Below are 26202 nucleotides of genomic sequence, written 5' to 3'. Positions count from 1 at the left end.
TCTGTCGTGGTGATTAAGTCATCATTTCTGTCAGATTACTCTAATCGGCTGTCAAATATGATTCCACAACCCCATCTGTAACTTGGCATCCTCGTTATTCAGCCGATGTTACCTTCTGTATACAAAACAAACACCAAACAAGGAGGTGTGTGCAGCCTAGCATTTAGCAGAGTCATTAGCTGTGATTACTATTGTGTGCTTTCACGTTGCGCGACAACATCAGCTTACAGCTCCTTTTATTTATTCAGAGGATGTTGAGAATCAGGTGCAATCTTAAGCACCAACCACTTGGGGTGAGTTGGGAAGAATTCTGCCCAGGCAGGGCCATCATTGGCATGGAGTGAGCTGCCACCGTCTTACCAGAGATTGCCTAACTCTCATTTTCCAGTTGTCAATATACTTAGTGGAAGGATGGGCACCTGCTTTCCACTCATTTTCTAAGGGGAAATGGGCGCTCAGATGTACTAGGCAGGCTAAAGGCTCCCTATGAACAGCACTTGATGTGAGACAAGTGAGGTTTGTAGGCTAAGGAAGCCAACACTTTAAATGATCTGCAGTGGTGTAATAAGAGGTATTTTGTTATATATGTGAGTATGGCTTTCTTAAAGAGGATGGTAGTGATTTAAAATTGGGAAATACCTTTAAGTGAAATAAAAGGAGCTGATGGGCTCAGTTTGCTGCAGTTGTGTTGAGTCTGAAATTTCAGTACCCTCAGCACCTCAGAAAATCTGGCCATGTAATAAGACTATGAAAAATCATTATTTTATGATCCATTACAACAACACCTTCATGCGTGATTAGTACACCTATTAGCAGATTTGATTCTCTATTCCTGCCACTGCGGATTGCACAGGCCTCAGCTTGCCTTATTATTTCATCATCATTATTCCTGATGCCTCAAGGGAAGAAAAACCCCGGTCAAGAAAGGACTCTGAACAAACATAAACCTGCCTTTACCAGTGCCTTAGCACTTCATTCACCACCTAAAAGTTCTTTGAACACCAAGGGAACTTAAGGAGTGTGTGGGGAGGATGTCATCCATGACTCCACAGTGGAGACGTCTTACAATTCCTCATCAGCTTTCTTCAATCCCTTAAAGTGGCCTGCAGATTTCTAGAGCTCTCAGTCCTCTTCAGACCTGTCCCCTTCCTCTTTTCTCTGTTATCTGCTATGGCTATACGTGTCTAGCTGTGCCCTAGCTCAGTTTGTCCCTTACCTGTCACCATCACAGATACGTCACAGACCAGAAACACAACATAAGCTCAACCTTCTCCCAACCTGAGGGTAAATTTAAAGTACTTGGATGACTTCATTCAAACCACACAAACTGCAATAGGATTAAATGATGACAACTTGTATGCAACTTGTCTTTCTAGGATTTTGGGACTTGATTCTTGCTATCATCAATCACTGTTGGAGCCAAAGGGGACTTTCTTCACATTTTACACATCTCAGAATTAAAGAATGGTAGGAGAGACTTGGGGAGAGAGATGTCAGACCTTTACAAGACCCTAATATTCTTCATGGGGAAAGAATAATAGATATATGGACTTTTTGAAACCAGTAGGAAAACGAATGCTGACAAAAATTAAAATGAGCAGCAGAGACAAGCTAAGGGCATAGGGAAAGAAAAGTGACCAAAGAGGCACCAGCACTGAAGAGGATGGGAAAACTCTAGACTGGAAATGAGTATAAAAACTTCTCCAGGCTGATCCAATTAGTGCATCCAGCTGAACTAGAACAATAGTGCAAGGAAACTGAGAAACCTAATCTCTACCTACCACTTTCCTGAACACCTTCATCAAATCTGGAGGTCAGAAAGGAAGGTATGAACCAACCAAAAAACTGAGGGAAAAAGGAAAAATGGTTCACAAGCACCAGAGAATTAAATAATTTTCAGTGTCTTTGCCTTTCTGGATTACCACGTACAGACACCTTGGCCTCCCAGCCCTCATTTTAGCTCTTGACTCCCAAGTTTCTCAGCAGGGTCCTTTTGGAGGATCTCTTGATCATATTTCTCATATCACTTCAACAGAAACTTGTTTTGCTTTTTTAAAGCCTTTTGACTCACAAGTAATACAAGTTTCCCAGAAGTGAAAGAGGTGTATTTTCCTATCATAGAGAACTGTTTAGAATGACTTCTCTAGGGTCAAACTAACTTGAATTACACAGTTAATATCTGCCCACAGCTTCAGGGGTTTCTCCAGGAACTGGGGACAGTCTCTTAGGCCAAATAAATTCTACTGAATAAAAGAGGCAAGGGACTGTTCTCTGGCTCTTAAGAGAAGTGGTGTGACACAGCTTGCATTTGCACAGCTATAAGTCTCCTTCCTCTCAAAGTAGGATGTTCTTGTCCACACTGCCTACTGGAAACAGTGCCAAACCCACATTATTCTCCCAAACATGCCCACACATTGGGTGGGAAACTACTAACTGGCATTGAAACCAATGCACAGACAGACTTTAGATTCCCAGTACCGTTTCATATCATTTGCCTTATTCATGTGTAGAAGGAGTTTAAATGTGTATGCATCATATACAGTCTAATAAACAAATGCAAAGCAGTAGATGTAACTACTTGAGTGAAGGAGTAGCTTGAAGATTGTTTGCTGCCATTCTTTCATAAATTCAAATTTAAGGGACTTAAATCTTGTTAGATATTTATACGATTTTAATCATAGAAGAACGTGGTCTTCTAGACTACTGTCAGACATACATATGTATGTATTTTTTAGAGAGAAGGAGAAAGAGAGGGAGGAAGTTAGGGATGAAGAGAAGCAAAAGAAAATGAATATTGCTATTGGGTGCCAAATATAGTTCATGAGGTAATGCATAACATCATTATTTTCTGTTCAGAGTACAGAAACAAGCATATAGCTTGCTTAAAACAAGTTGTTCCTTTTCCAGGAGAACAGTGAAACTGCTGAAATTCAATAACTTTTGGAAGTTTTCCAAACCAGTCATTTGCAACCAACCACATTCCATTTTTTACATTCAAGCTCAACTGTACATTAGTGTAAGTGAGTAAAAAACAGTGCTATACTTTAAAATAATAAAATTCTAACAATTATTTCCACAGTCACCTCCACATCCTGCTGCTGCTGCTCCTCCCTTAAGTTTACTAATTAGCCTATAACACTGTCTTCTTTAAAAACTGTAGCCACATATAGAAATGAATAAGTTGGCAGTCTTAGAAGTGACAACTTAACTTGGTAATGTACAAATAACTACTGTTGCTCAGTTAGCAGTTCTAATCCGTTTATTTAATTCCTTTATTTCCTACCACCCACACAAATGGCAACAATTCCAGGACACATGCAAGCCAAGTGGAGTGGAGATAAGGAAGGGGAGGTACAACAAAATTTCTCTCCTCAAAATCACTTGCAAACTGAAGTGATTAACTATCTTTTCTTCAAACAAATGAGCCTTTACAGAACCTATTCAATCCTAAAAATAGACATTAAGTGGGATTCTACATCTTGTTTGGAATAATGCCCTGGGGATATTTTGCATCATCCATGCTTAAAAAGCAAACCCATTAAACATCTGAGCAAAACACCAGATATTATTTTAACAGCAAGAGTTATCCATCTCATCTGCAGCAGCAATAACTTTTGTTGACATTTTGCCAATTGAAGTTTGCATGCCAGCATTTTTTTTCCGTTTGCATTAAAACGATAAGGCATGAGAAGATAACAAAGTGTCTCCACGACATTATTTGACTGAGTTTTAACACCGATCCAAGAAAACTGTGAGAAGCCAAATTACTGTCCATGTTTCGGAGCAGGAAACGAAGCACAGCGAAGCAGTGATTTGCCTGGAGCCATGCAGCATGGCTTGGTGTGGACTAGAATGAAGGGATGCAGCCATGCTGGCCTCACAGCAGCAGAGCCCAAGCTCCTCACGCTCTAATTGATATTTCCTCCTAACACAACTGTGAGGTGCTTACTGCTGCTATCTCTTTCTAGCAGAAAGGAAGATGATGGGGGAAAAAAAAGGCAGAGAGGCTATATATGATTCATTTAGAGCTATTCTGTGATGAAAGTTAAATTTCTCAAAAATCTTGTAGTTTTATGACCAACTGTAGGTAAGGTAGTGATGAACAGATATAATTTGTGCAAGAGTATTATTTTTACAGTACTACTCCCTACATATTCTGCCCTAGAAGTAACAGAAGAACCTGAAGCAGTACTCTGGGATAGCTGGGAGAACCACACACCAGCCAATCCTTCACGGTTTGGGGATCTGAGCTAATAACTAATGCTGCCTTGCACTGAATTGTGTGGATTTGCCTGGTATGACTTAAGATGTCAGGACTCAGTTCCCAGAATGACACAAGTCTTAAAGTCAATGTCTCACTGGACATGACTCAAGTGTTCTGCAGTCGTACTTTCTTCCATTTTCCTAATTCAGGTTTTGGCATGTCTTTCAGAAGCCAGCAGAAGGCTGAGACTTAAAAAGAAGTATTTTTCTTTGAAATCGAAGAGAAACACACCTCCACTCCTCAGTATTAGTATTTGGAAAACAGAACCAGAGCAAAGCCAAAACATGGTACGTATTAGCTCATCACCTCCCAGTCCCTGAATGAGAATGAAACAGAGGTTCTCAGATGGGGAAGAAGCATGGCAGAAGCTTCTGCTTACTTAAGTGGTCTGGAGAGGCACATTTCACTTCTCTTTTCCTAGCACAAGTCAAATCCTCTGCTTAGGATGCATTGGCTCCTACTGCTCAGGGACATTCGCTCTTCGCAGTAATGACTTCAGTATCTTTGTATATTCAAGATGATGTTGCCACAGGTTTTCAATTTCAACTGTCCAAATTTCCATCTTAAAAAACCTTTTCTGCTGCCGAATTGGAACCTTCAAGCAGCTCAGGCTGCGAACACCATCCAGGGTGCTAACGTTTGAATCTGGTCCACATGAAAACTCATTCTTTCCACATAAATCCCTCTGATTCCACATGAACATCTAGAATGACGTTTAGAAAATCATCAAGAAAACAAAACAATCCTCTTCCCCTTTTTCCATTCCCCCCAAAAATGCAATCCCAAACAAAGTGAAAATGAAATAGATTCTCTTTCAGGCTACTGACGACCATGAGGAAACTTAGTTTAAATGAAAGGTTTTTAAAAACATGCAATATCTTTTGTAAAACAAAACACAAACTCAGCTGTGACTGAGAGCATAGCTACCAGGATATTAAATGCTTGTTTTGCAGAAGTGTTATTTTAAGATTTATGCTGCTCTGTATTTTGCGTGTACTGTCTCCTCTGTGAACTATGCTCTGGGAAAACACCATGTGATTATGCTCAGCAATATCCTCTACCTTTGCCAGGATGAAATTCAGGAAATAACCCTTTAAAGGGAATGACCAGCAACAGCAACGGTTCAGAAAAGCAAAAAAGCAAAGCCAGGGGCTCCACCATTTCTTTCACAACATTATCTCATCTCCAGTTAGGTTCTCAATTTTTGGCTTTCATTCAACGAGAGAGAAATCAGCTTTTACCGCTCCCCCAGTTTCACATCACAGATTTTTCTGTTCATTTAAAAAGCGTATCTTCAGCCTGACTCCTTCCGCAGTATATAAGGTCACCTTGATCCAACAACGCACTTGGTCTCTTCTTCTGATAGAAACTAGAGTCTATTATTTGGCATAAAACTCAAATTCTAGGTTATGGGACTTCTTATGTAAAGCTTTTTTAAAATTCTTGCTGGAAAGCTTTCATATTTGCAGTACAATGTAACAGCAAGAATATCTTATAGTTAAAATGTGTGATTGAGGTAGGTCTAAAATAAGCCCCCAAAGGATCCAAATTATAACATCTATTGAAATACTACCTTTTAAATTAGAGCAGAGAGTACAAATTATATAAAGAGTTGGCGCCAATGATGCGGTGCTGCTGTAGTTTTGATTTAGAAAAGGCTCAGGGTAGTTCTGAATCCAGAATACATTTCTTTATTCACAACTCCCACCTCTCCAGCAGTCACAGCCCATTGGTCACATTTCTCCCTGTTGCCAAAAGCAAACTAATACAGAATTCTTCAAAGGTCACCTATGGGCTCCAAACTACTTGAATATTTAAATATTGTGGAGAATAGCCAAAACATTCAGGTAGGAAAGGGATTTTGAATGAAGATGTCAAAAATTCTGCTCTCCTGACTGAGATCAGCTGGGTAAATAGTACAGCTTTATTGTTAAACCAGTGGAGCCATAATATTTTATGCCAAATGAGGACATGGCTCGTAAATTCTATTTAAGTTGTCCATGAGCTGAAGTTACAGGAATTTTCCACAACTATCCAGTATCAGCATCCAAATAAAAGCTGTCAATGTTATGCCAATACTCTGCAGTGGTGAAATCATCTGGCTGTGGAGAATGACTGAAAGAGATAGCTCAGTATTTTATCCACATATGAAAACAGAACGTTACTGCAGTCTCCAGCTGCAAGGACACACACCATCCACGTGAAAAAATGAATATCCAGTTGTGTATATATATACAGCAGTGAGAACATTCTGTCAAGTAACAATGTCATTTTGAACCACTCTTTGTATGAACTCATTCTCTCCAATTTTTCAGCACCTATATACATAATGTATTTTGCTAGTGCTTTCTTTGGAGTAAAGACAATATTTTTTACCAATATTAAACATATACTATGTACTCATACAGCTAATTTTAAGGAATTACAATGTATTTAAATATTGCTTTCAATATGTGCTTGGGAAGTTAAAAAATTAAATGGGCAACATTAGCAGAAGAATGAGTCAGTTCCAGCTGGCTGTGCTATTTGAACAGAGCTGTGATTAAGTTTTCATTAGTAAAAGGGACAGTATCAGGAACAATAAGGCCAAAATCAGCCTGCCTCCACCCATTTGTAAAGTTCTATATTAGCACCTCAGCCTGAATATGAACCTTCATGCATTTTTCCAGAGACTGGGCCCCTGATTGCCTTGAAAAAAAATAAACCAACATGCTTCATTTAGTGACTAAAAATGCCAGCATGTGAAAAGCTGTCTTCCCTTACTTGTTCTTCATATTGCTTTCCTACTCATTTAGAAGTTTTCTCTACATTATGCCCCAGGAGTAACATCTTTATGCACAAGTTGCCTAAAGGTCAAAGAAATCTCTTTGCAGAGATGGCTTCAGGTGGAACAGCTGGAGTCCAAGGAGAGCTATCAGGAAGGTCCTCTGGTAAAACCAGATGAGCTAAAACCTCTTTCATCATTCATCCTACCTGCTCCAGAGGCTGTGTTTTGAGCTACTGGGAACACTGAACTCCCAGTTCCTGAGTCTATTTTTTCTGAACTGGGCTAATTCAGCCCAAGGACTGTTGCGACTTGATGAAATAGCAGAGGGCAATGAAAGCAGAGGGGAAGATGGCATGGATGAAGAAGGGAAATATTCACCAATTCACACCCTCTATTTTTGGTTCTCGTGTAAACAGGGAGGAATACAAGTGCCAGACATGAGGGCTATTAGCTATCATGCCCCTTCTAAACTGGGATCAATCTGTGTTTTCTTTGTAAAATAGATGGGATCACTAGAGGCAAGGGACGTGCTTGCTTGAGCAACCCAACGGAGCCCTCCAGACATGAGCATATAAGCACAGCAATTAAACTGACTGTAGAACTGTAGTTCTTACTTAGCTATTGCTTTCTTTGATTAATCACACATTTTTGTACAAACAGGAGGACACTATATCAAGACAAGCATAGCAATTTCTTTCACTTCTTAGCAATTGTAGAAATTAGAAATGAAAAAATCCAGTAACTCATCTGAAATGACTTAATACCAGTATAGGATTATTGCTTACTGTATATTTTCTAATTTTTTCCTACTCCAAACGCCTCTAAGGACTGGGATTTAACTTTGTTTCCTTTAGAAGATTATTCTAATTGGAGAGATACGGCTTTTCCTGATACTTGATCTAAGTTTTATTTTACCTCTTATGACTGTAAATCCTCAATTCTGTGTACAATCAAATATAATTCCCATTTGTCACTGGCATTTGGGCAGTACAAACACTTGGCCCTGGAGGAAATAAATGCACCGAAACATCCACACTGCTGGGGATGCTTGGCAACATACTCCCGCAGCAGCATTTATCCTCTGTTTTTCTTGCAGTATTTGAAATGAACATACTGTATAATAACACAGCACATTTTCCTCTAAGGTATTGTCATGAATTGGCCACAAAATAGTATTAGTCGCTGTCTGGTGGATACTTGCTCAAGTGATGGTCTAGAACACAAACCACATTCAATCATTTGAGCCATTCACAGCTGAATGGAAATACAAAGGTATCACGTACCTCCAGTCTCGACAGGAGGCTGTAATCCCATGGAGAGCTGCTGGCAGCAGTAAGGAACACTAGAGTGTTTTGTTTATTTTCACGGTGGCATTACAAGCTTCACTTACGGAGGTACCTGCCTTTCAGTTCTTAGTTAAAAACTAATCTTATCCTCTGATTAGTGTCTTATTTTCCCCAATCTTATTTTCTACAACTCACTATGTTCTCTATCTTGAAATCAATGATAAGGCTCTATTCATACTTTTAAAAAGATCGTTACAGACTTCCAATTATTCCTTTTAAACATGAGCTCCTTTCTTTCCTTTCTTTCTATTTCCCCCTCCTCCCCCCCCCTTCGTGTTTCTCCTTCAGAAGTGAAAATTTCCATTCACTGCAACAGATTCTTGTAACGGTTGCAAGTGGAACCGGGCGAGCGTTCCTAGCATGAATGACAGAGGCAATGTATTCATGAGATTCCCTGATACATTGCAAATTCCATTTGCAAAGAAGCAAAGTTGCTTATTCTAACCCTCGCTTGCAGATCCTGCCCCCTCCTGCGCTGAGAGATAGCCCATCTCCGAGCTACAATAGGGCGAGAGCGGGGATTGACTGCAGACTGCTTTAATGCCACTCTTAATGACAACTTGTGAAGATTAGGAAGTTGTCAGAATCAGATATCAGCAAAAGCTCCGGCTTGCTTTGTGAAGTCAGTCTGAATTAATTAATGGGTATCTTTCCTTTGATATCACTTTGATATTTGGCTGCAGCTGGATAAAAATCAGCCACAAAGGAAACCACATTTTGTTTACCACTGCTTAAGACTCTGTTTAGTCCAATGTTTTTTTTTTCTTTTGCAGTTTTTGCCTTTTTAACTTTACTGGCACAATGCAACAGAAAGAGACTTTTGTGCATAGATGGAATTATGGTGGCATGTTTTTCAATGACTGCTTCTCTCTGCTTCTGAAGATATTCAGACTGTATTCTAAAAGCAAAACCATTACTGATTTCAGCAAAGCTGCAAAACAGATGCACTGTTCCAAGAGTAAGCCAAGCTTTAGCCTTGCCCGCTACTGTACTGCTTTCCAATTAAAAGCTATATAACGCTAATGATATTTTCTCTCTGCTTCAGGGGGTGCCGACAGCTCGATGCATACACTGGCAGTCTGAAATAGGGGCTCTGCAATTGGGGCAGTCTCCTTCTGAACTTTTCAGAGTATGAATTCACAGCACATTTCAGTGACCCTGAAGGTTTTGGATGTCTACCACAACAATCATATGAACATGTCTGCACAGCGAAGGGGTGCCTGTGCCCAAAAGAATTCTTGAATGCTTTCTAGACTGGAAAAGGAGAAAGGATTGCTCTGCAGACAAAGCAGTGAATCTCCCATCTGAGCTGATGAAGATGATGATTTATTTAGGAGAATGACTGAAGTATCAATTATCCTTCTGGATCTGCAAAGAGTATTTTTAATTAGGCAGAATTTAATTGCCCAAAGTAAGCTATGAGCAGGAGGTTCAGTCAAGCCATCCATTTTCGGTTGGTTTTTCAGCAAGTATTACAGGATTTTTAATGACCACAAAGAAGACAAAACTCATGTTTTCCCTCTAATTCCATGTTTGGCACATACAAAAGCACAGTGCATCTAAACTGTATGGTTCATTACCCAGCTGAGATGGGGAAAATCTAGGTAAGAATGCCTCAGCTCCTGGCACCACCACAGGAACACAAGCACTAAATGAGACATTTCGACCCACCGATGGCAATGCATGGAGCCACAGAGCACACTGCATAGGTTTTAGAAGGAAGCAGCACAGCGCACAGGGTTGGACACAACAGCAGAAAGGATGCTGAACAAACAGTCTCTCTGTTATAAGCATGCCATGAAGTTCTGGCTCTTTAGTCATAACATAACTCAGTTCCACGGACACCAAATATTGCTACTGAGGCAGGTAAATGGCATCCAAGGGCATCTCTAATGATGTTACTTCCTGACGCCTGCAACATTGTTTATGATTTGCCTTTCTAATTTCATTGTTGTAGGAGCAGTCAGACGGCTAGGAAGACTCCCTGAACTATTTTTTCATTACAAAGACAACTTTAATAGCTTGTGTCATGGTGCTAATGAGGCTGAGTGAAGCACCTGTACTTTCTGTTCTGGATAACAGAAAACAGCTAACACTAGCAGGAGGATAAATTGCTGCTTAAGAGAGTGCCTGGGCTATTATCCCTAGCTAAGCATCCCACTTAAATCTTGGTGAGCTTTGCAATGGCCTCTCAGTTTTGTGCAGTTTTCCATTCTGAAGGCTCTCCTGCCAGTGGTTTTTGGTTACCCAGCTTGAAATTGATATCCTGTGAACAGATACTCGAGCCTCACTGAAAAGCAGGCTAAGATGTTCTAAGCTGGACAGTAAAACCCAGAGGTATTTTGCAAAGTATTGACCTCAACTGTCCAGAGTCATGGAAATTAGAGGCAAAGCAATGTCACATGTCATTGCAATTTGGCCTTTCAGGGATGGACTTCGCATTAGGAAAACTTGCTGAGGTTAATCCAATATTATGTGTTACTTAGCTTCCATCCCAATATTATTACTATTATTGCAAAGCTGCACAAAAAACCCTGAGCTACTCCAAAAGAGGTATCTGAAAAAGCTAGCTTGCATCTAACTGCATTTGCACCTGGGCTGATGTGCTCCTGCTTCTCTAGAAAAAGCAAGGCTTTGATTTGAACAGCTAGGATCTGAAATAGCTTAGCCCACACACTTTGCAGCTCTGTGTCCTCCTGACATTCCCCAGGGTTAGGTTGGGGCATCACCACCTGAGTAAGGCAGACCAACATTTACCTCCTCCCACCAGAACTTCAGGTTAATGGATACTCCTGTCAGGTTATTATTCTACACACTTCCCCATTCTGGGTGAGTATCTTCTAAACAAATAATAAAAATACTTATTGGAACACGGATTCATTATCAGATATCACATTCCTGAGTCACTGCTCTCAGTACTAGGCAACTGAGTCCTTTCACATGCTTTCCTTCAGTCCCATGAGAAGTTAATGCTTTCATACGCTAAAGAACAGATTCAATAGGAGAGAAGGAGACCTCCAACCTCAGCTGAGTCCAGTAGTGATGGCTCTTCTGGGTCAACTGAAGTTAAATCCTTACAGCAAGTAACCAACCCAATGTAGATGTGAACTGTGTTCTCCTGCATGTCAGAAAGCTATCCTAATGGTCAGGCTGTGACAAAAGGTAAATCTGGCCCCCATCCCTCACTGAGAGAAAGAGACTATAATTATGAATGAAATGTTCTGCTCAATTTAGAGGAGCTATTTTCACTTAGTCAACATGTCGTTCTCCCTGTGCCTGCACAACACCTATCATTTTGCCATTCAGCTGCAAGGTCAGCTGCTTACAGGGAATTTCATTATGCTTCTAAGTCAATTTGTCAGTTTTTACCATTTTAGGTAAAATTGAATTTAGGGCTGACGCTATGTTCTGTGTTTCACAATAATGGTAAACACAAATCCAACCTTTCTATTAAGGTATTTGAATTTAGTGCAAATAGTGATTTATTATTTAAGCAGCAAAGTCAATGCAACTTATCTTTAGAGAGCAGAGGTGGCAGTGATGTATTTGCATAACAAAAAATAACTTCTGAACTAACAAAATCTACCACTGAGTGGTATATTTGTGAAGTATTTTAAAGGAAGAAATAGGCCAGATTCACTTTCTCAGCATTACTCAATGTCTTATAGCCCAGTTCCTAGAAATAGGTGCTCCCTGGGGATTCTTCCTTTTCCCATATGGTTATTTTTATCGTTTAAAAACTTCTACACTTTTCAGATCCTTCATTAAACAGCATTTGGCCATGCTATATGGGCACTGAATTAGTTTAATTTGTCATCATAAATCAATCACTCCAAGCCCTTAACTAACTTAATTACTCTCTGAATTCCCTTTCTGTTTGTCAAAATCTCTCAAAGTCATTGATATCCCATATTCAGGCTATAATTCAAGTCATATTGGATGATTACCTTTTTATTACAGGTAATTTTTACATAATGTTCATATACTGACAACTCATAAAGCCTAAGCAAAGAAGCGGGCTGGTAATTAAAATGGTATTCAAGAAAGGAAAGTGCAATATTCATTAGAAATGTACAGAACTCATGCTATAAAGTGCAAATCAGAAATATATGTGGTTTTTTTTTTTTTTGCTTCTTGTTGGATAAACTGTCTTATCAGTGAGTGTACGTGGATCCAAACAAAGCCTCTGTAGATGCCTGCCTTTTGTAATGGATTATTGTGATTAAGGTTAAATAACCTCTGCATTACACACTGCGAAATGTGGGCTGGTCTACAGAGGAGAGGGAAAGTCCCAAAGTGGCTGTTAGTTTGCCAGCGGGCAACCAGCCTGCCATAGGGCAGAAGGAAGGCTCTTGTGCAACAGGACAATGACCTATGTTCTTTAAAATGTAGCTGCACTTACTCTGCATTCTTAAAGCTGCATCCCTGAGGTTTCTTCACAGGTAGCACACAATGCAGTCTGACAGTGATAGGACAAAGGGGAATGGTTTTAAACTAAACTAATAGAGAGTGAGATTAGATGTGAGAGTTAGATTAGATGTGAGGAAGAAATTTGTTACTCAGAGGGTGGTAAGGCATTGGCACAGCTGCCCAGAGGAGCTGTGGATGTCCCATCCTTGGAGGTGTTCAAGGCCAGGTTGGATGAGGCCCTGATCTAACCTGATGCAGTGTGTGGCAACCCTGGCCATGGCAGAGGGCTAGAACTGGATGGACACGAAGGTCCCTTCCAACCCAAGCCATTCTATGGTTTTAAGAACAGTTAGGGAACAGCTTTCTCTAAGGCACTCCTGTTTCCCTGTCACATAAACTACATTTCACAAAGCCTGTAGTGATTCTTACACCATTAGAAATGAAAATCTTTTCCTTGACAACATCTGGCAAAAAGGGGGTCATTAATATTTTACAAGACAGTTATATCCTACAAACTCCACATTGCTGTTAAAATTTGAAGAGCTTTCTCAAAACTATATTTCTCTGTTGTTACACTCTTAATTAAATTGATTGATGCAGTTAATGTCCCTATTCTCGGCTAGAACTCCAATACAAGGGGCTTGCTGCTACTTGGAATATGTATACTCACTTGAAATAAAAACCACGTAAACCATTACTCTGTTAAATGCATAGGAGTGTTGACACCTTAATCAGTGCAGGTTGTTAATTTTTTTGTGATAACCTCTCCTATGAGGATATAAGCAAAGGTACTGAGGCAACAAATGATCCGTGTCGTGTCAGGTGAATCTAATTCCAAATGCAAAACAGATTATGAAGAGACTTAGGTCTAGATTTTACCAAAGGATTTTACCAAAGGATTCCAATTGATTCCTGATGTCAAATAGCTTCTGCATGAGAAGGTTCATTTATTCAACTGCTGGGTTTCAAGAACCCGAACCAGTCCTCATTACCCACCTGCAGTTATCTCTTGCCAGGAAATCCTACTCAATGAACTAGTTAGCCAAATAGAGTAGATTCTGCTCTTAAACTGGCATGCGTGTTAAAACTAAACTAAAAAAATGCAGTGCCTCCAACATGGCTGAGAGCAGCCTCTGCATACAGCCTCTGCATAAAAGCCAATTTTCACAAAGCAGCATATTGGTGTGCTTAAGCGTGGGGGGACTGTGATTATTACATCTAAGTAAAGGTACAGAATAAATTTAGATGGGAGGAATTCACTGGATTATTTTGTTTAGGGAATAGAAGCTAAGTATCTCTAGGAAAGCCAAGAGATTCTTAATGAAGATGAGACTAGTTAAGACCTTGGTTCCACATCTCATCTCAATTATTGCATTCAAATTGAGGTTTTCCCTTTTTTCTCCTCTGCCTTTTAGAATAGAATCCATACTGATATTCACGCAGGAAGAACTTGACTGTAACGTGAATAATGCCAACTGCATCCCTATGGAGCCAGGATATGAGCTATGTGCTTGCATGCTATACTTGAAAAGACATATCTAGAAATTCATTTTGCTCATTTACAAGACATAAAAGCTACTTGTGATGCCAAGTAAACAGAAGAGAATTGTCCTTATTTCATTGATATGTATCATATATATCAATATGCCTGTATTTCTCAAATGCTGTGTATCTTTTTCTCTGCCTAGTAGCAATGTTACTGTGACAAGTGATATCTAAATGCATAGTTGGGGAAAGATAAAAGTTCCATTATGTGACAAGGAATATTATGTCTAACAGAGAGATTATAATAATCATGAGTAAAAAGAAGATGTTTGATCCTACTTATGCCAAAAGTTTAAAAAAAATTTTTTTAAATACTTTAAATGAATTTTATCCTCAGAAAATGATTAAAACAAGAAAAGCCTTGAGATGTCAGCTGGTGACATGTTTTTCCTCTTTATCTTTCTTTTTTGTTGTTGTTGCTGTGAAAAAAAAACTGAGAGAATACAGCAAAGTGCATCATTAACTTCTTATTAATTTCATAATACAAAGGCAATTTCGTTAAAATAGTGGTGCTGCAACTTTAAATTACAGAACTAGCTTGGTATTTAATGAGAGATTTAGCACAGCAGGGTTTCTGTTAAATTAAGTTGTGCCTTCACATCACAGTGGGAAAACAGGTGTATATTGGTTTAGAATTATGGAAATGTTGACTAATTCCAAGGCTTGTAATCAAACAGCAAGGCACCCTGCAATATTTTCTTCCAAGATTCTGCATTAATCATTTATGTCTGGTCTTGTTTTCTTCATGTCCACTAAAAGGGTGCAGTTCAAAGGAGCAGATAAAGCCTTCGTGTTTTCATGTCTCTGTTAAGGATGAGCTCCACACAGAAAGTAGATACAGAAACAGAGCATGGCAGGCTTTGCTCAAATACCCACCCAAACTAAACAGAAGGGGATAGATATCATGCTACAAAAATGCTTTTTTGGCTTTGTAAGTGCTCATCCCAAACTGACTTACTGAGGAACACGGAGCAAGTCTGCATTTCAGAAATGAAGAGACAAACCAGAAACATCCCACTCACAGTCGTTCAGTGCACGCAGTCGTTCAGCGGGATGAGTGATACCTATGCACATGTGAAATGCAGGCAAGCTGCTGCACCCCTGCTTCTGTGTCTGCCATAATTCCGTATCTGAAACTAACAAACCACCTGCCTGTTACTCTGTTTTTCTCCTGGGTTGTTCAGAGATGCTTCTTATCTGATGCATGGCTGTATTTCAGCACAAGTGAAAGGCACAGACTGTTTTGTTTCCAAATACACCTCCTTTCTGAAGCTCCTACACAGCACATCTTGTTTACTGGAAGCAAGCTGATGCCCAAATGAACCTGATCCAAATTCATCCCTTGTAGCCTTGACAGATGATTGCTTCCATTTGCTCTGAAAGAGACTGTTTCACACACAGGCTATCCACTACCAATCCCTGCTAGCTCACGGAAAGCTGCTTAGTGGGCCAGATCTAACAGCATGGAAGTCGCTAAAATTCATAGAAGGAGAATCCTGCTCTAGTGAAGTGCTTCAGCACGTATGCCACAACTTTATAGCATGCATAAACAAGGTCATTTTGGGAATATACTGCTGAATCATAACAGTATTGCAATTTATGTTGAATGTCAGCCTAAATCACATTCAAAATATAGAATCTGTTATATAATATATGGTTAATTTTCTTTACTGTAATGAGCTGTTTGAGTTTTTCTCTTTATTAGAGATGTGCCTTTAAGAATTAGGTGTAACGACTCCTCTCAAAATAAAATCTTAACATCTCAGGCAGCATCAGGATCAGATCAGTTCAGGCCTTAGAGTCATGGGAAAGTAATTTTCACTTTTTCTTAGAAGAAAAGTTTGTAACTTCACATTCAAGATGGAAAAACAGAGCTTGAAAAATATACATTTTAAAAGACAAAGAGCTAGATTCAGCATTGGAAAAAATGTTATAGTTTTGATCTTAATTAAAAAAAAAAAAAAAAAAAAAGGTGCAGCAGCCTCTTTAACTGTGGCATGTTCCTTAGCTATAAAGAGGAGAAAATGCTGCCCTGCCGAAGTAAGAAGCTCTGCAAAGTTGAGCCTGTTTACTACCTGTACATGAGGAAGTCAGGAAAGGAGGCTACCCCTCTGAGTCAACTTCTGGTTTAACCAAGACCTTTCAGAGCAGAGCAGTCAGCTCTGGAGCTCAGAAGGAGAGGTGCAAGCAAAAGGATTTTCCTTGCTGCGAAGAGTGATGTACAGATCGAGTATGGGGCTTCAGGGTATGGCTCACACACCCAGAGATGCTGCAGTAGCTCAGGATCACCTCCGTTGTTGAGTCCAGCCCACTCAGCTCAGCTGCTTAACTGAAAGCACATTGGAGAGCAGTTATACAATGAGCTGGGTTAACTGCAGTATTAGCTGAACTGGGTTAGAGAGCATTCATCCAAGGGCTCATCATGCTCTGGCAGTGGGGATGGGAACCAACAACTGGAGCTGCAGAGCCAAGTGATGCTGTGATGTGGCTGGAGCTCCAGAGATCCCTCAACACTTTCCTTTCAGTCCAGTGATGGCATATCATCCTGTACATCCTCGAAAGCTGAACCTGCCACTACAAGGCTTGACATCAACCCTGGAAAAATTTACTGAAATCTGAAGTGGCACTATTTTTCATTGATTTTCCTGTAGCTAGCTGGTCATTGCAGATTTCCTCTCACTCCTTCCAGCATTTCCATTTTCAAATGATGGAAGAATTCCATTCTACCTCTGTGAATTAGCATGGCTCATGGGTAACTATCCAACATCTCCATGTTGGTCACTTTCATGACAGATGAGGTGACTTTTCTAAGAGGACCTGGGCCAGCCAGACATGAAGTTTTCAAACACATACTGTCTGATTTCACATATGGTGTCTAGGAACTCAAAAAGATATTGGCCATCAGTTCATAACCATCCATCATAACTGCCAGTTCAAACAATATTCCATTTATTTATATAGTGCTGTATAATTTGTTCTTGTGTCTGTAACCACACACTCTATTCATACACTGGAACACTTGCCATGCATCAAGGGGGAATATATCCCCACTCTTTGTATTTTTCTGCTCTGGTCCCCAAAGTATTTGGTTGCAAACACCAGAACAAATGAAAATCTTAGAACAAGAAGACTTCAGATTAAACTCATGCAATTACCAGAGATATTCTTCTCTTCCAACCTATAACTCAGATCTGAACTACTATGGGATAACATACGATACAGGTTGTACGATTAGCTCAGTAACACAAGCACAACTGCTTTAACCACCAGTGCAGTGTATCAGTGGGAAAAGGGTGCTGAGCAGAGGTAGTGGCAGGAATGGCTCTGTCCAAGCAGCAACATGGTACTGTGCTCTGTGGCTCCCTAATGTGCAGTCACCACACTAATGCACTTGGTTGTTTAGAAACCATGTGTACAACGGCTGCATTTAATGAAGTTGGCTGTATTTTGTCTTTTCCTTTCTCCCTTTTGGAACTAGAACCCTCAGTGGAGCAGTATTTTTCTGCCATATGTTTCTCCCCCTCCTTCTCCTGTTAAAAAAAAAAAAAAAAATTGGATCTACCTTGCACTTCAGTATCTGCCTCCAGTCAGCAGGAATCAGCACTATTTCCAGGCAAGAGACTTTCTACAGAAGAACAACTGTCTTTAGAGATAATGCCATTGCTACAGCACTGGCACTGTTACAAGACAGGACATCAGGTTTGTCACCCTCTCTTGAAGAGACCAAGGTCACCTGGGGCACTTAATAAGCATCTCAAGCAAAAGGGCTATCTTCTGGCAACAAAATAATTAGGATCAAAAAGTAAATGTACTCACCCCAGGTAAAGTTTTAATATTGTGCAGTGCATTCTGTGCCTCAAGAGCAGCTTTTCTTGTATAAAATGTTACGAAACAACAACCTATAGAGAGAAATGAAAAGCTTTCAGAAATTAGTGAGTATGATTTGTGAGAGTACAATAGGGAGGCAGAAAAAACAGTGGTTGAACAACACATTATGAAAGCAGGAAATATGAATTATCACGAGGCTGCCTGAATGACATGAATAAAAGAAAGCTTGTATGGTTTAAAATAAAAAGTCACCCCCTGTGCATTGCATCTATAGCACACCTACATTGTTAGCGAACTGTAATCACTTAGAAATTAAGTTAACTAAAATCCAATTGGCTTTGTACAGTGTAAATAAGGTTATATTTTTCTGTAGGCTCTCCATTGTGCTTTGAATATGAGCAACAAGACAAATTCAAACCAGCAGGCATTCGTTGTTACATCCCAGGCAGAAAATCAGGTTAAAGCAGGACCTTATTTAGAGACTTTGCCTTACCAATAAGTAAGGAGTTAAAAATCATGAAGTCCAATTCCTGGCTCCACACAGGACCACCACAAATCCAAACCCTATGTCTGAGAGTGTTGGCCAACACTCCCTGAACTCAGGCAGCTCGGTGCTGTGCCCATTGCCCTGGGCAGCCTGTTCCATGCCCACTGCCCTCTGGTGCAGATCCTTTCCCTAACACCCCCTGCCCCTCCCCTGGCACAGCTCCACGCTGTTCCCTCAGGCCCTGTCGCTGTCACAGAGAGCAGAGCTCAGCGCTGCCCTCCACTCCCTGTGAGGAGCTGCAGCCGCCATGAGGCCTCCCCTCAGCTCCTCTGCTCTGGGCTGAGCAAACCCAGGGCCCTCATCCGCTCCTCACATATCTTGCCCTCCAGGCCTTCCCCCATCTTTGTGACCCTCCTTTGGATGCGTGGGATTGAAACAAGCACTGGGAGCTGATTTGCCACAATCTAAAGGCCCTGCATGTACTTCTAGGTGTGCATGGGTCATGGAAGTCTTCCTGCAGAAGGACCTTGCACCCACACTGCAGGTGGGGTGCTGGGCACAATGACGCAGTTTGTGACTTCAACTGACTTCCAGTAGGAGGGAAACCAGCCTGAGATCATCTCTGGTGTGCTTCAGTGAATAACAAGGAAAATTCCCACTTAGCAACCACTCTGCTGCAACCCTGTCTGTAAGGGAAACAGGTTGGGGCTAAGTGTAGCCCTTCTCCTGTGGATGTGGGCAGTCTCTACACTAAGAAGTGAGTCTCAAATTCCTTTGGAGCTTTGCAGCTGCAGTCAGGTGACCCATCTGGTGCTGGGACAGAGAAAACCTGCTGGGAAGCAGGAGTGGCTGTTGAAGTAAAAACCTATTTCAGATCAAACAGAATGATGCCGATTTGCTGATAAATCCTACTGTATTAATCACCTACAGAGATGTGTTGCAACTCCAGGGAAATGCCACAACCAAACAAAGTGCAGTTCTCTAGCCTCATCACCAGCCTTCCTGCTCCCTCAGATAATAACACAGGAGCAATGCTTTCTCCTTTGCTTGCACCGACTCCCTGGTGCTTACCAACGTGAAATACCATGTCACTCCTCTTATGCCAGCTTTTTTTTGGCCTCTAAGTACTGCCGTAACAGCAAAGGGCACCAAGGAGAATGTGCGTGCAGAACACAGCTAGCAGATACCTGGCTGTGTGCAGGAGGCTCACCCCACACCTCAGAAGGAAAAACTGAATCCAGATTTCCCCCTCTGCTGCCTCTTGCTTGGCTCAGGCTGTGTGTTGCACTCTGAATGCTCCCTCTGGCTTTGCAGTTGGGCCAGCGATGACCATTACGTCCATAACAAGCAAAGGTAATAATGTATTCCCAGCTGGAATGCAGTGAGTTTATCCCTAAGAGAAAAACACTTGCAAGCAGTATAATACATGGGCAGGCAGGTAATGCTGACTTAACACAGCTGGGAGAAACACTTCCCATAATACCAATAGTTTCTTTAAAAGTTCACAGTTCAAAAAAGAGAAGGCTTGATAATTATTTCAGTGATCACTGTTTGGCAGGGATGACTATTACACACAGACACAGCCTGCAGGGTTTGTGCTTTCTTATAGTACTTAATCTTCTATTCCACTGGTAAACTCGGCAAATTTTAATCGTTTGACACCAAAATCAAAATGTGAAACAAATCAGAGTTTGTGACATTTAACAGCACAACTCTGACAAAAGAGCATGATGCATTTCTGTCCTGCCAACCGCCTCCAAAGTCTCTGTCTTCTATTATTGTCTCTCCATTTGTTTTGTTAGCTGTTTAATATAAAGCTTTTTAACCAAGAGAGAGGATTTCAAGGAAAATAATATCAAGTAATGGACATGATCTTGGAATTGCAATGTCCTTACCATGGGTCTGAAGAGTTTCATTTTGGCTTTGAGCTCTCTGGGTTTTTCCTGATAAGAAGTTTGAAATCTTTGGGTTTATCGTTCTTGGCTCTACGTGAAAGAATTGTGGTTGAAAGATAAATACCTGGTGAAATACCCTTCAACTAATCAGTTTTGGAAAGTAATACTGCAGTATGGAAAAATGTATCTGAATGAAGACTGGGAACAAACAGCAGCATAGTGGGAAACATGCAGGTGCTTCCAGCAGATCATCAGCCTGTGACAAAGATGGTGCCTCTACGCTCACAGATTGACACATCTGAAAATGCAGATGGATAAAATTGCTACCTGTGCTCATTTTACTTGTATCATATTACACAGCCACAACAAAACAACAGACTGTTTGCCATGCTTTGGGGAGAGCATGGACATGAATTGTGGACATTCGATTCTGAAGCTTTCTGACAATAACGTCGAAGTGGATTAATGAAAAATATGGAAACCAAGAACATGAAAGGTGAACGTGCACACAATCCCAAAGGAAATGCTGCAGCTCAGCCTAAGGAGGTGCTTGCTGCCAAGGTACACACACAGTTGCAGCTCTGACAACACAGCTTTAAAAATGCCTTAAGTGTAAAATCCCCTTGGCTCAGTATCACGTGCCATAGGAGAAAGGACCAAATTCAGCTGTTTCTGCAGAAATACTGGAAGAGAGGACTGCTGTGTGAAAAAACAGGGCCAATGTGTGCTGTCTGACTGGTAGCTAGCCCCTGCTGAAGGACAACTGGGACTTTTCTCCATTTTCCCTAAGAAAATGCAATATTGCCAAAGACAAATCAGTGACACCACTGGAAAATAAAAAGTATATTTCCTAAGAGAAAAGAAAAAAACAAACTCAGCCCTCCACTCTGCAGGCCCCTGCACACATAACTGTGGCTTCATCACCAGCAAATATGACAGCAGCTTGAACTCTAGCTAAACTTCTCTGCCATCCACATACCTCAAAACCTGACAGTGATAACCTCCTCTGCTCCTGCTTAGGACAGCTTATAAGGTGAATTGGTTTGCACACATGGTTATGCCTATTCTCAATCAGCTCAGTTTAACTCTGATTTAACTCCACGGAGCTAGAATCTTCTTGACTGAAGGAACAGGAAGTCATGCTGACAGCCAGTGCCGCCAAAGCAGCAAATCTCTGCTTCTGTAATGCTGGTTATACTTGGGCTGGAACTGTATTTACTCTGTCATACAATATCTTCGCTCTGTACCTAGAAAAGATAGTGAATGAATCATGCAGATCCCTACAGTTCCTTAAGGACATTGGCAACAACTCCATGGCTATCTTGCCAGATGCTTGAATAGACTGAACAAAAGCTGCCACCCAGTGCTGGGCAGCTTCTGATAGAATCAAATAGGGGTCCAAAAAACTATGACAGGCAACAGCCCTGCTTCTCAATTCTTCTGCTGATAAAACAGAGTGCTATATACACCATAATGCTCAACTTCAACACCTCATCAGAAAAAAGGAAAAAGATCTCGTCTCAATATGTTTTCTCTTTTTTTTTTCCGTTTTTTTTTTTTTTTTTTCCCCCAAAGAAAATTTAGAAAAAGACCTTGAGGTCCCAACTGTTGGGAGAGAGTTGACACATTCAATTTTCCATGACACATTCAATTCACAAGCCCCTGCTCAGTCTGCCAAAGGCACCAATTAGCACCAGAGGTGGAGATTTTTTTATTTTTATTGTTTAACAGGAACCTGTTTAGCAAGACAAAGACAGGAATAAACAGCCTCGCTCATGGCTGGAAACAGTTTTGCTTGAGTCACTGTCAAAGATGGCAGCAACAGACTGCATGGTGATGGTGCAGCCCTAGCTTCATCAACACAACTGTTCAGAAATTAGGCATGGAAAAAAGAAAGCAAATGGCAAGGACTCTTACAACATCACATCCACATGTGTAATTATTTGTTGATAGAAAAACTGCGTTTCTGGAGGACATTTGTGCACGTTGTGGAATGGTGACATACTGCAGAGCTTTCGCCAGTAAACTTCAATCCCATGCAGCACAGGCTTGGGGCAGAGTGGTTGGAAAGTTGCATGGAAAAAAAGGGGAGTATCTGGGAGTATTACTCAGCAGCTGGCTGAACATGTGTGTGCTCAGGTGGCCAAGAAGGCCAATGGCATCCTGGCTTGTATCAGACATAGTGTACCCAGCATGAGCAGGGAGGTGATCATCCCTTTGTACTCAGGTGAAGCCGCACCTTGAGTACTGTTCTCAGTTTTGGGCCCCTCACTACAAGAAAGACATTGAGGCCCTGGAACGTGTCCAGAGAAGGGCAATGAAGTTGTGAAGGGTCTGGAGCACAAATCTTCTGGGGAGTGACTGAGGGAACAGGGCTTGTTCAGTCTGGAGGAGGATCAGGGGAGACTTCATTTCTCTCTACAACTTCCAGAAAGGATGCTGGGGTGAGGTGGGGGGTCAGCCTCTTCTCTCAGGTAACCAATAGAATGAGAGGCCTTAGGTTGCACCAGAGTTGGGATTCAGGTTGGAGACTAGGAAAAACTTCTTCTCAGAAAGAGTGGTGAGGCATTGGCACAGGCTGCCCAAAGCGGTGGTGAAGTCACAGTCCTTGGAGGTTTTCAAGAAAAAGGTAGATATGGTATTTTAGAGACATGGTTTAGTGAGCAATATTGGTGACAGGTGAAATGGCTGGACTAAAGGAACTTAGAGGTCTTTTCCAACCTTAATGATTCTGTGGTTTCACGATTCAGAAAATGGCATTCCGCTGATGAGTAAGGTGATTTTTTCAAAGAACTGCTGGTGACCTACTGCAGTTGCAACTGAATTAAGCACTGATGAAGCATTCAACTCCTTTCACCCATCAGTGTGGACTTGCAGAGCTATGCTGGTGGCTTCAGGGAATCACAGAATGATTTGTGAAGGCTTTAGACCTTGAAGACTATCCAGTCCCAAGCTCCTGCCACACACAGGGACACCTTCCGCTAGGTCAGGTTGCCCAAATCATCATTCAAGCTGGCCTTGAACACTTCCAGGGATGGGGCATCCATAACCTTTCTGGGCAACCTGTTCCAGTTCCTCATTTCCACCATAATAAAGAATTTCTTGTTAATATCTAATCCAAATCTACTCTCATTTAGTTTAAAGCCATTGTGCCTTGTCCTACATCACTGCAATCCCTAACAAAGAGTCTCTCCTCTTTGTTAGGCTGCAAGCTCCAGCGCAGACAACGCTAGGAGCTCAGCCACGTCGGTAATTTTATTACTTTCTCCCAATTCAAGCACAGACTAATTACTCCACGAGAGCTGTTTACATCCTTAATTTTGAGCAATGTACAAAAGGAAGCTCTCCTCCTCTTGGAGATGTGGTGGATGCGCTCCGTGTCAGCTTTTAACGGCATTGAAATCTGTGTAAGAGGCTTAATCTCTCAGCCAGGATTTTATGCTCAAATGAATTCGGCAGCCTCCATCTTGCTTTGAGTGTGAAAACGCTCCTCACAGCCTCCAGTACAAATACATGGGTCCTAGTTTAAAGTTACCAGCAATTATCCATGTGTACCCATAGGAGCAAATAACCCTCAGATGCAGACGGGGATTAAAAGCTGTCATCGTATGCGGTGCATGGTGCTTTTGATTTGCTTTAAGAAAAATGTGCTGCAATTTCCTGGAAATAAAACTTTTGAGAGTCAAAAAAAAGAAAAAATGTAGGTTAAAAAAAACCCTGATGTTCTTTAGTGTGATTTATGAGTTTTTGTAGTTTTCAACTGACAAAATTTGTCAGTTTGGATCTCAGCTGTGTTGCGCGTATTATCACCTGCTGCCAGTATCTGAACCCTAACCATAGGGTATAGCAATACAAGAGCTTATCAGTGCGTCTGCAAAGCCTGCAACAACTTAAAAGTATGAAATTTGCTTTACCTTCTAGACTAATAAAATAAACACTTCAAAACAGCTATAATGATTATCTGATGATTGAACTCTGTATTCTTTTAGCAAGTAATGGAATCCTGGCAGACAAATTCAATTCAAAATACATTCACATTCAGGACATCAACAAAGTCATCATGTTGTGAATTGAAAATTCCTTTAAAGGTTGCGTTTGAATTCTAAGGGGCTGACAGATCAAGGGACTGAAGGCCCTGGAAGGCTAAATGAGTGAAGTCCCGCTATGTTTCTTTCTTTCTGTGAATGAAGCTCACTTTTGTGTGTGCATTTGCAAGCAGAACAGGTGCTGGCTTCATACAAACTTGGAATCTCAATTGGGACAGTTGCTTCTTGTCAATGCTGTACAGTTCAAGCTACTTTAAGTTAAGGAGGATTTCTTTTTCTTTCTTCCACCCCCTCCGAATGTTCCTCTCCTGATTTTCACATTCACTCTTCCACTACTGAAATCTAAACATTACACCCATGATTTAACAGGGCTGCATTTCTAAAGGGTCTCTTGCATTCCAGCTGTTCCCAATGCTGAATGATGCGCTCTGTAAATCACAAACAGCTGCCTGAACAGAATGATTTACAACCAAACACACCACGACCTACACTGTCCTTTTCCAAAAGGCAATGAAGACATCAAAAATCCTCTTCCACCAAAGGCATTGCGAAGACCTACTGCTGCTGGAGCTCAGGTGCCGTTGGGCAGTGAGCATCTCACATTCATTAACTTTGCTGCATTCAATGGAAGCCTTGTCTGGCTCTCTATTATGGATTTTAGTGCAATAGGCTAACCTGAGTGAAAGACACCATTCTAATAGTAGCAAAGGCGTTTCCAACCTTAGAGATTCTGGTTTGGTGATTCTATACAGAAATGGAGAAAAACTGGGGCTGGCTGAATAGCAAATACAGACATTCACAACAAAGGAAAACAAAGCCTTTCCAGAAATAAAAATCCAACTGTCTCTGCAATTCTGCTGAACAGAAAAAGAAGGTAGCTAAGGCATTTTTGATTCCTACCTGCACCTCTTGCTCTATTGTATGTGGAATCACTTGAGCATGATGGCAATGATTCACTCCTGAAGCAATCCCTGATAGAATTGCCATACGCTGCAGAAATCAACCTTTAACGATGCCGCCTCCCAATTAGCTCAGGTTTGCTAATAGTTTGATATAATTGGCACCCTGATGGAAACTTTATTACCAATCCTGTCACCAGCCAGGAACCTGAAACACCACTCTAATGACAGCACATATTAGAGCAATGCCACTTCTAATATTAATACATTAGCTGCAGGTAGGCAGGGGCTCATACACTATAAGGATTCACAAATGGGATGTGCCAAATTCTACTCTGTACTCTATTTTTTCGTCTGCTTATAACATCCAGGGAGGCAACAGAGCAGCCCCAGTGTGCCCCAAACCGCCCCTGTTGCATTACAGCACAAATGCTGCAGGCCTGGAAAAGCCCTGTAAATGGCCAGTGAAAAATGATCCCATGGAGCTCAATTTTTTCTCCCTGTGCCTTGCAAGTTATGACGGCCTTTCTGTTAATTGGCCACAAGTCCTAGTTTGCTGTCAGCCTTCAGCTGCACCGGGGAGCTCTTTTGGAGGAGTCGCACTCTGTCATTCCCATACCCTTGTGAATACAAATGCTCTCTATAAATGTCCTCTGCCTACAAAATGGAAGTGGTATTTTTTTTTTCTTTTCTTTCTTTTTTTGACCTAGATTAA

The 26202-nt window shown here is 41.1% G+C and overlaps 1 protein-coding gene across 16 annotated transcripts in view; it reads right to left on the bottom strand.

Moving 5' to 3' along the window:
* The window catches only part of CELF2 (CUGBP Elav-like family member 2), a 370306-nt gene that overhangs the window by 80083 nt on the left and 264021 nt on the right, over positions 1–26202 (bottom strand). For all 16 annotated transcript variants that reach the window (XM_085215689.1, XM_085215679.1, XM_010720047.4 and 13 more), the window contains one exon: positions 18149–18231. In XM_085215689.1, the coding sequence (XP_085071815.1) occupies positions 18149–18231 (83 nt within the window). The remainder of the gene's footprint in view (positions 1–18148; positions 18232–26202) is intronic.

This window comes from Meleagris gallopavo, chromosome 1 (genome assembly GCF_905368555.1).
Source record: "Meleagris gallopavo chromosome 1, MGAL_WU_HG_1.1, whole genome shotgun sequence".
NCBI lineage: Eukaryota > Metazoa > Chordata > Aves > Galliformes > Phasianidae > Meleagris > Meleagris gallopavo.
Note: the sequence above shows the minus strand (reverse complement) of the source record. Positions and strands in the feature narration are given on the sequence as shown.